The sequence below is a fragment of the Thunnus maccoyii genome, chromosome 1, assembly GCF_910596095.1.
Source record: "Thunnus maccoyii chromosome 1, fThuMac1.1, whole genome shotgun sequence".
In the NCBI taxonomy this organism is placed as follows: Eukaryota; Metazoa; Chordata; class Actinopteri; order Scombriformes; family Scombridae; genus Thunnus; species Thunnus maccoyii.
In genome coordinates this window covers 18,416,187-18,432,934 of record NC_056533.1, presented here as the reverse complement: position 1 = coordinate 18,432,934, position 16,748 = coordinate 18,416,187, and the positions used below count along the sequence as shown (strand labels likewise).

Genomic DNA, 16,748 nt, shown 5'->3' with positions numbered 1-16,748 from the left:
AGGGAAAACACTGTTTACACATTTATTTACTGGCCCATTGTGCTGACTTTCTTCAGCCATTATTGCTCTCACTATCATCCACAGCCCTGCTTTTGTGGCCTTGCTATTGATAAGCTGAGGAATGTGACACATGTACAGCAGACAGGAGAGTCTATGTGAGGGGGAATCACACAAACATAGCAGCATAATGCTGCACTGTACTCATAGTGTTGTCTGAAAAAAACTTAACAGTATTCACAGATAGAAACTGTTGACAGCTTTACTACCATGAACCGTTCACCGTGCTGTGAAACTAGAATACCAGCTCCATACTTATGGTAATGAATAAACTGGACCAAATCTGAGCTAACATTGATGATAGCTGATAGCCTCTTTGCTATTATTTGTATAATACTAAAGTGCCCAATTGCTGAAGAAATACAAGTAAAACAGCTGCAATCTTTGGTACAGTAACAAGAAGTTGAACCATTCAAAAAAACAAAAAAAAAAACAGTTACTGCATTATATTTTTGGACCACACCAAGCAGCCACGTCTGCTGTATAGGCCAAACCACTCAAATCCTCCATTCAGTGTCTGCTGTGCCACGGGAATTTTTTGACTTAACATAAGAAAATATACAAACACCCACATTATGTTATTCCTTTGAGCCAAGGCAACAAGTGAAGAAATACAACTACCATACTGTTCACACATGAAGGAAGGGAAACTACATACCTCTTTGGTCTAAATACCACAGTGTGAGTCTTGAATTTCTCATTTTAGTTCCACCATTTTTTAAAACACAAGTTTATGTGGGACTAGGACCTTCAAGTGATGGTTCCCTGCCATATAAATAACTAGCAGAAGTTGCCTACATTTATATGGGCGACTTCTGTTTTGCTTGTGGGTGATGGTGGTGTCTAAACACTCATAAAGTAACTCAACTATTAACCCTGTACCTATTCTTAAACATGAAACCACCACCTTCAAGGCGATATATGCCCAACTATATGTTTACAGGAAAGTTGAGTATAATTAACTTGACATTAGAGCCAGTCTTGGATTCTTACCCTAAGATATATACATCTCGACTTTCACTGTGTATTCATATCTGCTAAGCTGGCTAGTATGAGACAGCAAGTAAGGAAAGGGGTACTCTTTCACATTTAAAATCTTATTCTGTATTTTTATTATGAAGACACATTTTTGCTGACTTGCTCTAGATATAAGTTGTGGTGCACAGCCCATATGAACAGAAAACATTATTACCAGCCACAGTGGCCAAAAACTGACGAAAATCAACGGGCACCCATATCATTAGCCAGCATTTAGCCGTAGGCCGCTGTTTAATTTTTCACCCTGAAAGAGACTTGCTGGGTATTAACTACGTAGTTTGGAGATACACCCACGATAAACACGTGTTAAAGAGCTGCCAAGGTCCCTTTTATTGGCTTTTTACAATAGCGTTTAGACTTCACTAGGTTACAGATAAATAACAGGTGACATTACCAAACATAATGTTCAATTTCAGACTTGATAAGATCCAGAATGTGTTTTGCTGTAAGTTCAAAAGGTCTAGCGTGTTTTTTGCTAGCTATGAATATGGCTGCGCGCTATTCTCGGTTAACTGAGTGAGTTACGAAGCCAGCTAATATACTATCTGTTATATGAAGTACGTTAATACGGCACTCACAAGTTAAGTCACTCGCTCCATATATTCCATATAGCTGCAGTGTGTTGGTGTTAATGTTTGATTATTCAAGCACGTTAACTCGAAGCAGCGTGTCAAAAACAAATCAACGGGTCGCTGTGACAACAGAAATAACAAACACCAGTGTCTAGTGCACTCACGTTAATCATTACCACCAACGTCACCGTCATGACAAGATCATAGAAACAATTCACCACTAGTAGATTAATTAGCTGCCCAAAGAGCTGACATGGCTGTGAAACGGCTGAAACATAATACAGACTCTCGCTAGCTAAGTTTGTGGCTAAGTTATGACTTTGTATTACGTCACAACTTAACTATGGTTTAAAAGGTTGAGTTAAACAAATATCACAATTTGACAGCCGAACCCCTCCACCACTTACCTTCACATAGAGTCAGTATAAGTATAATCCAGGGCTTCTCTGAACATGTTATGGACTTATAAATCCACACCATGCACAGTTCGCCTGCACTGCTGCCATCTTGTCCTAGACGACAGGAAGGGAGAGCTCGCTCTCGGTAACGCCACCATCTCCCACATTTTAAACATTAATTAAGTCCTGCATATGAGCGTCCACAAACACAGCGCCGAGTCCAGGTTGTAGCTACACTGTTCAAATCCGTATCCTTCCTCTTAGGGCAAAGTAGCCCATCTCTGAAAGGGTATCCGCTACCCAACCTTACACGTACAGCTCCGTGGCCCTGTCAGCCTCTAACATGTCCCTTTTCTCTAGCAGCAACTGCAAGCAAATGTTTGTTAGCTGACGGCATTGGCCAGACCAGAGTAATCGATCACAGATCTAAAAATCATCTCAATTCATCTGTATGGAATAAAATACAGCACAATGCAAAAGACTAGAAATTGGAGATATTATCTTCATGAGATAAATCTAACATTCATAATAACAAAAAACTGGTGAGGACTTTATGAGATGTGAAATTATAAAATAAATGAGGATTTAAACAGTAACAATCAGCAAGGGCTACAGTGGGCTATTTGACTTTTACTTGTCAATAAAATATCTTAAGATGTTTTGTATTTATATGTATATTTAGATGGCAGAGAAAATAAACAGTACTTGAAAGACAATCACATCCTGTAGATAGTGTACTTAATGAACCAAACCTGAAAGCTCTGCACTAGAAAATGGAGCTGAGAAACTTTATTGTCAACAACAATGAGTGATGAGGGGAAAAAATAGCTTCTAGTGTAAAGTTTTAATACCTGATTGCATAAAGTTGTACAAAAAATTAATTAATAAAATCTTAAACGATGTCCAAAACATCAGGAGGGTGATTCAGTTGATCAGCCCCTTAAAATTATTTAATGTTTTAAATTGCAATAGTAGAACCCAATGAAGCCATTACATGTGTAACCAATAATAATTCTCTTTCTTTCCTCTTTTGTCAACAGTAAAGTCCTCTTTAGGAAGTAAGTGGGGGAGCTCAACCTGACATCTACTGCTCAGACAGTCAGGAGGCACCCAGCTGACAAAGAAAGCTGCACATAAGCCCCCGGTGTCTGCAAACACCAGCTGTAATTTAATCCACCAAAAGCCATTTGTCTTTCCCAGTCATCATGAGGCCCTGTACCAATTACAGACCACAAACCATCAGGCCTGTCAGCTGGAAAGCAGGTGTGAGAACCTCTTGTCTTTGTGCCTGGTGCATCATGAGCACACACAGCTGTGGTGGTTAATTGAGTAGCCCACATGTATGCCCCCCTAGATACTTCCTTCAGCTTTTCATGGAGGACTCAAGGAGAGGTGGGATATGTTGTCCCTCCCAGTCTCATCCCAGTCAGCTGTGGATGGCTTATACCTTCAAATCTGGACAGTCTATTCCGTCGTTTACACAGTGAATGAGAAGACATCAACAGTATCCTACAAAGTTACACTAACAATATCACATCACCTAACTATCATATCAGGGCCTATTTTTTTCCCAAATTTACCTAAAAACAAAAGATTCTCCTTTTTTTCATCTACAAATGTTGCATCTAGACGCTCAGAATAGTGTGGAGAGTAAAAAACATCTGCTGTTCAATTAGTACAGGAAGATGTGGCAGGATCACATGATGTCACCAGACTACTAGATCGTGTAGGATCTTATAAAAAAAACAAGATAAGTGTCCTAATAGCTTTGTAGGTGAGAAAATGTGTGCACTCTTGTTCACTTGCGATCAGATAACAACTCTGTTGTCTTCTGCTCTGGTCTGTTTGGGGTTGTGGGCCAGATCATTATCATTTGTCTCCCCCTACTGGCCAGAAAGGCAACCATCTAGGCGACCAGCTTTATACAGTACTAATAAAGCTTTTGTTTTATTACTAATAGAACTGACTACTGATTATTCTGTCATAACTGTCCATAGACCTTCAACATCAAACAGGGGCTGAATAGTAGTCATTTCTGTACAGTAATACTGCCAAAAGCCGCCTATAGGCCAAAATAGTAATCCTGGTTTAGAGATGTATGAATCACCTGAATGCACGTGCTTGTCATGCGTAAACATACTAAAACATATTGTGCTTCTAGTCAGTACATTTATTGCTATTTTCTTAAAGTAATTAGCTTCACAAAAAAACCTAAATCCCATTAATGCTGCCAAAATTATGCATTTTCATCCGACATATCTCAAAAAGTGGTTTAGTCTATTCCAGGCACCCATATACTTCAACAAGTGGTGTTTATATGCTACACAATAGCCTAATGAATAAATCCAATCAACACTTGTTTAACACATTGCCTTCCCACTTAAGTGGATATGTATAGCAGATGGTGTTTTACATAAAATCTACTCAAGCGTCTTTGAATATCTTGAAAAGCGCTCTAAATTCAAATTCAATTAGTAGCCTATAGTAGACCTATTATTATAAACAGATCTAAAGTGGACACAATTAAGTCACCATTATAGGGCACTGCTTAATGTGTTGTGTTTATAACTCTACAGATTAAATAATAGTGTGAAGATGTATTGTATTATATTGTGACGTCATGTGATTTGCGCAGTCAGATGGGTTTTGGGAATGCTAATGTTTTGTTTTGAAGGATTTGCGCCGGAAATGTTATTGTTGTTACTGCTGGTGTACCGGAACGCATTTTTTTTCCTAAGATGGCGAAGTCGTGACCCGCCCCTTCTCTGCCTCTGATTGGCTTACCCTGATATTCTTACCCCAATCCTAACCAATCTCACTCCTCATGCCTAAACCTAACCAACCCAACCAACGAAGGCAACAAGTACTAGCCAATCAGAGGCAGAGTAGGGCGGGTTATTCCGTCGCCATCCTAGGAAAAACATTTTTTTGCGACCGGAACACTGGTTTCACGCCATTTTGAGATATCGGCCAGCTATTGAGCAGCTAGTAGTTTGAGGGCAATGTGATCGACTCTTGTGAAGCTATGCCGATTACTTGGTCGTTTTAAAGATTGCCATCACGTTATTATTTGAGCATTACTCCTTTTGCTGTTACATTTCTAACCTAGATTACTCTTCCAGCCATGTCCACCGACGGAGCAGCCGACCAGGTAAGTTAGCTACATGCAGTTCTACTGACGGGCAAGCTAACCGCTAATGAAACGCCAGCATATTTAGCTTGTGTGTTATTCCTCGGTGATGTTAGCAAGTGAACTCATTCTGTTGTAATTTATATACCTTACCATAGACTAGTATTGCATAATTGCGCAGATAGCATGTTATTTCTTGGTTTGTCGTAAAGTCGAGAGCTTAGCCTATGTGTACGCCATATTGACTGGCTAACAGTTAACGTAATTGGTAACGTTAGCATTTGTCGATTCTTGGTTGTCGAGCGTTAACACGTTGAGCTAACTTAACAACGCCTCCATGGTAACTTGATATTAACGGTAAAGATTCTGCTAGTTAATCGCCGTAACCGATGCGACATTTCACGGTGCTGGATGATTCTTAATGGTGCCAGCTGTACAGACCTAGCTAGGTAACGTTAGTGGAACTAAGACAATGAAGTGTTTTTGTTTTTGCAAGTGTAATTGTCGCAAACCTGTTGTTTATTGTTCTACTACACACTGCAGGGGCAAAGCCAAGAATTCAACATCTCATGAAGCATTATATCCCCCATTCTGTTGTAATAAAGCTTCATTTAGCGTTATGTGGGCCCCTAGAATTGGCACCACCATTGCAGGTGGTGTTTATTCTGTGACTCCATTCAGCAACATAATGTTTTTTTTTCCCTTGTGCATTTGTATTGTCTTGCAGGCAGCAGCAGAGTATATTCCAGAGAAGGTGAAGAAGGCAGAAAAGAAGTTGGAAGAAAACCCATATGACCTTGACGCATGGAGCATTCTGATTCGAGAAGCACAGGTTTAGTGACACATAGTTGCATTCCTGGGGTTAAGCAAACTGGGAATAAAGGGTGGGGGGAGGTAAAGGGTTATGGATTGTTAAAATACAAAGCACTACATCTTTTTTTTTTCTCTCCCCACATGACTGCTTCTTCGTATGTTTAATAGTGTGGAATGTAAATGCATTCTCCTTCTGTAGAATCAACCTATAGATAAAGCAAGGAAGACATATGAGCGACTTGTCACGCAGTTCCCAAGTTCTGGCAGATTCTGGAAACTGTTCATTGAAGCTGAGGTTAATATTTTTTCTTTTCTTAAGTGTGCATGGCTGGGATTATTTCTTACATGATCAACAATGTGATTTTCACACAAACAAAATGTTTCTTACTTAAATGAAGTTTAAAGTCACAATTCTTGATTTGAGCTACTCGGCTACTTTTATCAATGGTTTGTTTTCATTACCATCTGGTATATTGGTCAGTAGTAATAAAGATATTTTGATAGTGGAGGGGCACCTACCTGCCAAAGGATATCATATACATCCTACACAATTAGGGACTTTGGATCGAACAGGATACTGATGCTGTAAAACATTGTTTCCTTGTCAGACTTCAGCTCAGCTCATTAAGAATTGTGCCTTTAAACATAAACAAAGGGGAAATCAACTCTATAACCATTTCTTTTTCAGAAAATTCTGCTTATGTTCCCAGGATTTACAAAAACATTTTCTGCGCCGTACTTAAATGGGGTAAAGTGCATTTGTTGCATGTTTGGTCTGCAACAGTATTAAAACTATTTTAATGGTATTGGAGTGCATTAGCCTTTTATTCACTTGTCGTGTCAATTTATTGCCTCCTGTGTCATTTCTTTCGGGTAAATTTATAAACAAATACTCTGATTGTGTGGCCCTTTCTTTCCTTGAGACATTTCTCCCCCACTCCTCCTGAATATATCTATATATGACCAGTGACCCACTTTTTTTTGATGCCACCAACAAGCTTTGCTCTTATGCAATCAGCTACTGAAATGATGATTCAGTTTCCCTTGCACAAAGTCATTTTTGCTAACCTTGTGTAGTGCATGGTGCATAGATAACCCTCTACCCCTGCAGACAATTTCTGCAATTGGTGTAAAACATGCTGCACAGTATTTGCTCCCTTTACCCAAGCACCAGCATCACTAGTTCAACAACTAGTGTGTAATCCTGAAAAAAGGTGGCCTCTGTGCTGTGTATGGAATGCGGCTGTATGTTGAGATTGTGGTTTGTTATTGTGGGGTTGCTCTGCTAGGTGAAGCTACCCCTAACCCCCACCCCCCCAATTCCCATCCACCTTTGTATTATCCAGTTCAAGTGAGATCATTTTATTATATGAACATATTTATGTTAGGAAGTGAAAGAGAGCACTGCATTTTCCAAATGGACTGGGCTTCTCAAGAACAGGCCTTAATGATTCCCTTTATCCTGCAGATGACAATAAGTATTTGTACCAGTAATACGTAAGTGTCAAATCACACACTACTTACATGTTACCCCTTTACAGAGTTGATAACAAGCAACAACATAAGGAGCACCTTACAGCAGCTAGTAATGAGTGATTGTCATCACCAAAGCTTTATTTTTCAGGAAGCCTAATTATTTTAGTTAATATTTTACTAATTAATATTACTAATAATTTTAGGTGACAGATTTAATATTTTGATGGTTTGAAACCCGGCCAGTGTCACCCCTTTTTTGTTAAGTGAAAATAAGACTGTGTTTTCCACTTAACATAGAATAACCTTTTTTTCCTTTTTTTTTTTTTTAAGAATACTTTTTGAATTTTTATTGAGCAGTGAAGAGGCAGACTGGAAACAAGGGGAGAGAGAGAGAGAGAGAGATGGGTACCACATGCATCAAAGGTCCCTGGCTGGAATTGAACCAGGGACGCTGTGGTTATGTGGCATGCGCAGTGACCATTCGGCTACCGGGGCGCCCCCATAGAATAATCTTTTCTCTTTTTATCGTTACTGATCAGGATTTACAAATAGGAAAGAAATATTCCATTGAGGTCATTTTCTGGTGGGTATTTATGTTTAAACCAACCTGTGGATCTTTAGTAGATTAGATATTAGCACCCAGTTGTGGGAGTTACATGTGAATATTTGGGGGTGGGGGGGATATGTACAACTTTCTAGGCAAGATGGAATACATGAATGTGATTTCACTGAACATTTGTAACAAAAATAAATTTAGGCTTATGTTTAACCTTGTCAAGCGATTAAGTGAGTTCATTAAAGTTTGAAAAGTTAATGCCTGTAAATGTAGACTTTTAGGCTCATCATTTGTAATTTTTTTTAGGTTCCTACCAAACAGAAATACTCAGATTACACTTCTAATAAGGAGCTATTTGTACTGCAAAGCAAATATACCAGTCCCTTTAAAGTAAGCCAATCAATATATAATTTGTTTTAAATCATCAAGTTATAACTGACTTTTAGCCAATTTCCCTTTTCTTCACCAGATTATTATTTAGTCACAACCTTTCCACTAATGTCCAACCCACAATTCAGGCCAAGACACAAACTAAGATACTGGTTTGTCGTATTGGCATAGAGGTCTCTGTTCACAGAAATGACAGACTGACCCTTTTGATCTTGCATGAATTTTTATTTATTTGCGTTAAAATTCCCAGCTGGAATACAAATAGTATATTAATAGTATTTAAATCCAAAGCATGTGTTGAAGGGATATTTTAATAGCTTGCAATGTATTTGCAATTCCTAGTTAAAATAGACATCCCCTATTTGGTGAGTATGTGGATGACCTTTTATCATCCCCCCTTTATCAGGTTCAAACTATTAATGTACTGATCCAACATGGAAACCCTTTTGGCCTTACATAACCCATGTGTGAAATCTTAATATTCTGCACATTCTGTCACAGAATGCAAAGCAGTTTCACTTCTAAGCATAGAAAGTGTGGATCTCCAAAGATTTACATATGAGGAAAGTAGGGGAAATGTCACATAGTGTGTGAGAAGAGTGAAACTGAGGCCAATTTCACCAACTGTATGGGAATGCAAAGCAGTTTCACTTGTGAGCATAGAGTGCCTGGTTCTCTTGAGATTTTACACAGACCTCATTTGTAAAAAGTTGTATACTGGGCAAATCATACCAAATCCTTAAGTCTAGCTCAGTCAGGATTATTTGTCACACTACTTATACTGGAATGCCCAGTTGAGAATGAGAGTCTTTGCCATTGAGTGAAAGTTGGCAGCACATATCAGCTGATAATTGCTGGAGTTTTGGTCAATTCATAATTTGGCTTCCTGTGACATGAAGGGGGGGAAAAAACAAGGAAAGTCTTGAGATGTCACTTGCAGTGTGTGAGAAAACAGCAAATGAGGCCAGTTTTTCAGGAATTTTATTTATTTTTATTTTTTTAAATACAACCTCCCCTTTGTCGGAAACCAGCAGGGACAAAGAAAAAACTTGCATAACTAAAATCAAGTCCCTTTTATTATCCAATAAAAAGGAAATTTGTTTATTTTGTTTTTATATTTACAATATCACCATTCCTACTGCATAGTTTGTCTAAAAGTGGAAAACAAATGCAGTTGAGTTTTTGTGTATTCACAGATGCATTTAAGTTTCAAACTTATTTACTGCAGTGTAGAAAATTTTTATCAGTCAGTACTTGATGACAGTATCCCAAGTGTCCACCAGAGACATTTTCAGGCAGTTGTCCTCAACAAATAGTGAAAATGTCATCATTTATTTATCTTATGGCAGGGATGTTGTTTCATAAATCTGTTTCTGCCTCTCACTTGCCCTCATCTCCTTTCCTCCCCCTGAAATGGTTGTGTAATGAAGCTGTTATTTTTATTACATAACTCATATTAAAGCAAGTTGATAAGACCACCTAAGTGATTTTTAGTGATATAGCATGTTACACCTCAGAGGAGCATCTTCAAAGTTCTGTAACCATCTCACCTGACTCAACCAGACATACCAGTACTGCAGTCTACTTCATGCTCATTTTGAGTTGTTCCAGTTTAGCACATGGAAACAGATGCTGTAAAAGCTCAGATTTGACTGATCATGGAAGACTAATTCTAATTCTGTTTTATTCACACCTCAGTTGTAACTTAACCGAATGTACATTTTGGAAAGCTTAGAAAATCTTTTCATTTAGTCATGTCAGGTTAAGTTAGGTAAAAGTCTTGATACAATTGAAATAACTCAGAATTTCACATTCCAAATTGTGTTTCTTAGGCATTACATGATATCTTGTTGGCTAAAAATAAACATTTTCACCAGGAGATACATTTCCTAAACTACATATCTCTTTATTTTACCTGTGCTTGGTATTTCTAATGAAGGTGCAAGCACCATGTCAGATATGCTGTTGCAGTTCCTGGAATTAGCCAGTAATGTAGGTCAGTCATTTTTAGGCAGGATACCCTAAAGGCACTCTAAACTGCAGTAGGTGTTGAAAGAGGACTTTAATTTCTAGTTTTAAGAAATGAGTCCCTTTTAAAATATGTTTTATTAGTGTCCAATGTATTGGATGTGCCAAAAGGTTTTTTTTTTCTTAAGTTGTATAAGAGATTAATTTTTCCATTTGTGTGAAATGCATGCACCACTTTAGAACTTTGAATTACACTGCTTTGGTCATTAATTGAAATGAATGACTAAAACAAGCTTTTCATCTTAAATTGTTAAATGTATAATTTCCCCTACGGTGCTGTGGACCATTTGTGTCTAGATACAGATAAATATGTTTAAATTTTACTACAACAGGTCATTAAATAAGTAATAATTATAATTTGCCTATTTCACTGTAACACTTTAATTACTGAAGCCCCTGCAACAACGTCATCTTACAGCTTCTCAGTCCCACAGGGATATTTACCTTCCATGTAAACTGTTAGTTTTGTCACCACCAGGCTAGTTGAATGCTGCTTTTTTCACTTTGTAGAGCATATTAATGTAAACACAGTGGGATGGGACGCTATCACCACACAAACAACAGTCTCTTCTGTCACTACTGGAGGGTGCTGTGAGACTGTTGCCTCAACTCATCAACATTAGGCCGTATGAAATTCATTGTTGGAACAGTGTTTACCAAGGAAACATGCTGACCCGAGGCCCTGAAAGTCTGTGAAGAGATTTTTTTTTTAAAAAGTGTCAAGTACTGTACTTCTCAAATTCTGAGCACATTTTTTTTTCTGTATTCTCAGTAACATTTATATTTAAATTCTGCATCCAGATCTTTTTGTAAGTATTTTATCTGTAACACGTGGTCACTGGTGTTTGTCAGGGTTCTGAGGCGCAATCTACTAAGAAAATAAACCCCTTTCTAAAAGTAATTTGTCATTCTTGTGTGAATCTCACTTTGTTGATCTTCAATGTCCTGTGTGCATATGTGTATGTGTGTGGGGTCACATTTGCATGAATGCATGTTTGCTGTAAGCCATAAAAAAGAGAGAAGAGAAGACTATTAAATTAACATTGCATTTACACTCTTATTTGCAGATCAAGGCTAAAAACTATGACAAAGTAGAAAAGGTAAGTGTCCATCACACACATGAAAACTGGATAGTGTCTGTTACTTTAAAATCCAAGATAGGTCATCTGAAAGTTTGTAATTAGGCTAGCTGTTTATCATGACAGCATGTTTTTTCTTGACTTGTAAAAGAATATTCATACACACTTTTTTTCTCTTTAAAATGATTAGTCTATTAACATAAAAGGTATGTGCTTTGGTCCAATCATTTTGAGTGTTGACCATGTACCTGCAACATTATGAGTTTGAATCCCCAAAACAAGGGAAAACTGTGCAGGTTGACAAACTCTAACAAGCACTGAATGTGTGGAAATGAGAGAAAATGTCTTTTCTGAAAATGGATGGAAGGTTTTTGAACTGTGAGTTAATTATAGCCATTGTTTACTCAGTTTCTATTGCCAAATGTAATATATTCAACTGACTGCACTGGATTTTGTTGTTTCCTACTTGGTTCCCACATTTTAATAAACTCTTAGTTGAATCTGAGAATTTGTTTGTGTTTTGCCTTAGCATCACTTTATATAAAAAAAATGTAACCAAACTCTGGTGCAAAGGCAGCAGTTACACACATACTGGTATTTATTATAGTTTGGAGGAGCTCACTGAAATGTAGTCCACATAAGAGACCTATTTCATCATCTGATGGTAGGAATGTTGTGAGCATGGGGTTTTTCTGAAGCAAATTATTGGAACACTGATGTTGATTGGGTGTCTTCTAAAATATATGCAGTGTATATATAATCTGTGTTTCTGGGGCAGTTGTTTTTATCTTTCCCCATTCTTGCCCTTGTAGTTGTTTCAGAGATGCCTCATGAAGGTGCTACACATCGACCTGTGGAAATGCTACCTCTCATATGTCCGAGAGACCAAAGGAAAACTGCCTAGTTACAAGTAAGACAACATGCTGGGTATTAGAGGAAAGTAATGTGGCATACTGGTGTACTGTCAGTTGTCATTTTTATTGTTTCAATACCCATGTTTTCTTGCCTTCAGAGAGAAGATGGCGCAAGCGTATGACTTCGCCCTGGATAAAATTGGCATGGAAATAATGTCATATCAGGTACACAGATCTGCACTGTTTAATCTAACCAGTGTATGTCTGTTTCTGTTAACTACTGTATCCTAACAGCTATTCTTTTATTTGCCAGATTTGGGTGGACTACATTAACTTCCTCAAAGGAGTGTAAGTTTGTTTTTTCTTGTACTGTTGTGAGATTAGGTGAACTGCATTAGACAACTGTCAAATGTTGACATTTTTGTTTTGTGTTCCATCAGTGAGGCTGTTGGCTCATATGCAGAGAACCAACGGATCACGGCCGTACGGAGGGTGTACCAGAGAGGCTGTGTGAATCCCATGATCAATATAGAGCAGCTCTGGAGAGATTATAGCAAATATGAAGAGGTGAGATATTTGTTGCCATGTATGTTTGCATATGTGGTGTTTTAGTTGTTAAAATGCGAGTGCACCAGAGTGTAAGAGACTGGCTAAACTGACTTCTCTATTTCATGATCAGGGAATCAATGTGCACTTGGCCAAAAAGATGATCGAGGATCGAAGCAGAGACTACATGAATGCCAGGAGAGTGGCAAAGGTGATACATTGTGCAAAGCGTCACAAAATGCACAAATCTGTTTCCTCTGTCTTGTGCTGTTTATGCAAACATCTGTTGTCTGGTGTGTGTTGTTCAGGAGTATGAGACTGTGATGAAGGGGCTGGACAGGAATGCACCCTCGGTACCACCCCAGAACTCCCCTCAGGAAGCCCAGCAAGTGGAAATGTGGAAGAAATACATCCAGTGGGAAAAAAGCAACCCACTGCGCACAGAAGACCAGACCCTCATCACAAAAAGAGGTGCTGCATTCTGTTATAATGTGAAAATCTCTGCTGTATATGTCCTGTGATTCTTGTAATTATAAGTCACTAAATTAGTCAGTGGAAATGCATTAGTGTATAAGGATTTTTTGCCAAAGACATTCCCTTATAGACACTCTTGCAATATCTTGACCAGCGTTGATTACTGACATAATTAAAATTTTTGATGGATGGGTGTTTTTGTTATGTGTTGCAGTGATGTTTGCCTATGAGCAGTGCCTGCTGGTGCTGGGTCACCATCCTGACATTTGGTATGAGGCAGCACAGTACCTGGAGCAGTCTAGCAAACTGTTGGCAGAGAAAGGGGTAAGAGATGAAACCTTTTGGATCCAGATTTTATGTGAAATTGGTGTGATTTTACTTTACAAAATAGTGCAATAATATTTTATAACGTCCTTTTGTTTCCCTCAGGACATGAATAATTCCAAGCTGTTTAGTGACGAGGCAGCTAACATCTATGAACGTGCCATTGGGACTCTACTGAAGAAGAACATGCTTCTGTATTTCTCATTCGCTGACTATGAAGAAGTGAGTGTGCAGTTGCTTATTAAACACAACTTCTAACCTAAACAATAAGAGAAACAGGCACCTATCAGTATGTTTATTTTTAATTTACCTTTTGCTGTCCTCATAGAGTCGTATGAAATATGAGAAGGTTCACAGCATCTATAATAAACTGCTGGCCATTGAGGACATTGACCCCACACTGGTCTACATCCAGTACATGAAGTTTGCCAGGAGGGCAGAGGGCATCAAATCAGGTCGCACCATCTTCAAAAAGGCCAGAGAGGATCTGCGTACACGTCACCACGTGTACGTGACTGCAGCACTGATGGAGTACTACTGCAGCAAGGTGAAGACACGTACTGTATAACTGCATGTTTGGCATTTTTATGGTGTGACTAAGAGGAATCTTAAAGACCTGTTCAATTCTTAACTTGTTTTTGTACTTGTGATTTTTTCCCCCAACAGGATAAATCAGTGGCCTTCAAGATTTTTGAGCTTGGTTTGAAGAAATATGGTGACATTCCAGAGTACATACTTGCGTACATTGATTACCTCTCACATCTTAATGGTAGGTTATGTGTAATAAAATGCAGAGATGATACACATAATGTTGGAAATATGTGGGTTTTTTTCTCTACCAGTCCAAAAAATCTAAGAGAAGTTGTTACGATGGTGCTGCTGTACTTTTGCCATGAATTTTATAACATGTCATTTGATAGAAAGGAAGCAGTGATGTCCTTTTATCCGTTGCTTGGAGATAACAAAAATCTTTTACATTACTATCTTAATAATGGATGATAGATTTTTAACTCTATTTTTCTCTGTCTTCCTCTGCTTTTTCCTTCTCCAGAGGATAACAACACTAGGGTTCTGTTTGAACGTGTCCTCACCTCAGGAAGCTTGTCGCCAGAAAAGTCAGGGTAATGTCAGCTATTAATTATGTTGCGTTGAAGTAGGCCTGTGTTGTTAAAATCAACATTTCTTACGAAGTTTGCTGAATTTTGTTCTTATTTTACTCCCCAGTGAAATCTGGGCGCGGTTCTTGGCCTTTGAGAGCAACATAGGAGACCTGGCTAGTATTCTGAAAGTGGAGCGGAGGCGTTTCACAGCTTTCAAAGATGAGTACGAGGGCAAAGAAACAGCCTTGCTTGTAGATAGATACAAGTTCATGGACCTGTATCCCTGCTCCACCAGTGAACTCAAGGCTCTTGGATACAAGGTGTGTATTTTTCCCTTCATAGACAACGCAGTTAAACATGTCTAGCTTGTAATGCTGAACTGATATTTAACTTATGTCTGTTGTGTGTAGGATGTGTCTCGTGCCAAACTGGCAGCTCTGCTCCCAGAAACAGTGGTGGCGCCCTCTGCGCCTGCACTAAAGGATGAAGCTGACCGTAAACCTGAATATCCCAAACCTGACACCAATCAGATGATCCCCTTTCAGCCACGTCACCTTGCCCGTACGTAGTCCCTAGTTGGCCATGAGCACAGCTAAGTTGTTGATACGTCTCTGGTGTTTGTTCTGCATTTACTTAAAAGCGTAAAAGGATTCATCTCTAATGTAGCCTCTTGGGTTCCTCCCCACAGCTCCAGGTTTACACCCTGTCCCTGGTGGAGTTTTCCCAGTCCCCCCCGCTGCTGTTATTCTAATGAAGCTGCTCCCTCCACCTACGTGCTTCACTGTGAGTAGCAGCAGCTTAACACTCTCAAGCTCATATTTACTGGTAATGAATACAAGGTGTAAGCAGCAGGTTTTTTTTCTGCTAGGATTGTCTTAAAGAGTCTGTAATTGTCTCTTGTTGCAGGGTCCCTTTGTTCAAGTGGATGAGCTCATGGAAACATTCAGGAGATGCACACTTCCTGAGAGTAAGTTGCTTTTGTCAGTATTTTAGATCAATCCAGACCATCTCTATTTTTAGTTACACTAGCAAAGTGGGCTTTAGTGATTTAGTTTCAGATGGATGGATGTAGCCTTTCCTCTGGTTCTTCCTTCAGGCCAATGTTGACTTATTTTGTCAAACTAGTGATAAAGACCTTTATCCATCCAACAAATTTTCTGTTTTGTAATTTCCGTCACAGCCTCACACTGCTGCTAGATTGGCTAAAGACTGTGTATAGATCTTACTGATGAATTTTCTGTGCTCTCCATAGCTGTCGATGCTGCTGTAGAGCTCATCACTGGCAGACAGCCTGATGCAGGAGGGGAGGGCAATGGATCCATGGAGAACCACGCTATTGCCAAGTCACTCAAGAGGCCTAACGCAGACTCCGACGAGGAGGATGACAAAGGAGCGGTCGCTCCACCCATACATGACATCTACCGCGCACGCCAACAGAAGAGGATTCGATAAGCCAACTAAAACACACAGTGAACCGTACAAGAATGTAATCTTAACAGGTGGTCAAATGTGGTAAACGTCCACATTTCTGAGTGTGTCTGACAGATTATACTTCCGTTGATCTCTGTACAGCAAGCATACATATATGCAGACACACACATACACACAGTACGCACACTCGAGTGTTCTTGTTGCTTTTTTTTTTGTTAACAGTTTTTATTTTTAAAAACTGACCATTATACTGTACAAAATTTTTAATTCAACCATTGATTTTGGCACACAGCTCAGTTTTGGCCTTGTGATGTTCCAGTGATGGCAAAGTGGAAACAAGCTGTTTTTTAGATAACTGGAGGAAACAGTTCCTTTCAATAAAAGTGGGGAAGAATTCAACTGGATTTGCTCCTTTATTTGACTTTAACTGATGCTGTATTCCTATCCTGCTCTTATCATGACTTGTGTTGAAGCACAGCCAT

General features: G+C 38.9%; 2 protein-coding genes across 3 annotated transcripts in view; one reads left to right on the top strand and one right to left on the bottom strand.

Moving 5' to 3' along the window:
* hipk3b (homeodomain interacting protein kinase 3b) overlaps positions 1-2,443 on the bottom strand; it is a 38,993-nt gene extending 36,550 nt beyond the window's left edge. The window contains exon 1 of one of the 2 annotated variants that reach the window (XM_042410768.1): positions 2,075-2,443. In XM_042410768.1, the coding sequence (XP_042266702.1) occupies positions 2,075-2,147 (73 nt within the window). In that variant the 5' untranslated portion in view covers positions 2,148-2,443. Of the gene's footprint in view, positions 1-1,673; positions 1,927-2,074 lie in introns of those variants that run through there. The other variant, XM_042410777.1, reaches the window with a different exon arrangement.
* A 2,555-nt stretch (positions 2,444-4,998) lies between these two features.
* On the top strand, positions 4,999-16,665 carry cstf3 (cleavage stimulation factor, 3' pre-RNA, subunit 3). The gene is made up of 20 exons (XM_042414720.1): positions 4,999-5,216; positions 5,923-6,027; positions 6,208-6,303; positions 11,526-11,558; positions 12,350-12,447; positions 12,550-12,616; positions 12,705-12,739; positions 12,832-12,958; positions 13,071-13,148; positions 13,246-13,408; positions 13,626-13,735; positions 13,841-13,957; positions 14,064-14,282; positions 14,402-14,504; positions 14,787-14,856; positions 14,960-15,155; positions 15,246-15,396; positions 15,524-15,618; positions 15,742-15,802; positions 16,088-16,665. Exons 1-20 carry the CDS (start codon positions 5,190-5,192, stop codon positions 16,285-16,287), a joined length of 2,151 nt encoding a protein of 716 aa, XP_042270654.1. The 5' UTR covers positions 4,999-5,189; the 3' UTR covers positions 16,288-16,665.
* The last annotated feature ends 83 nt before the right edge of the window (positions 16,666-16,748 follow it).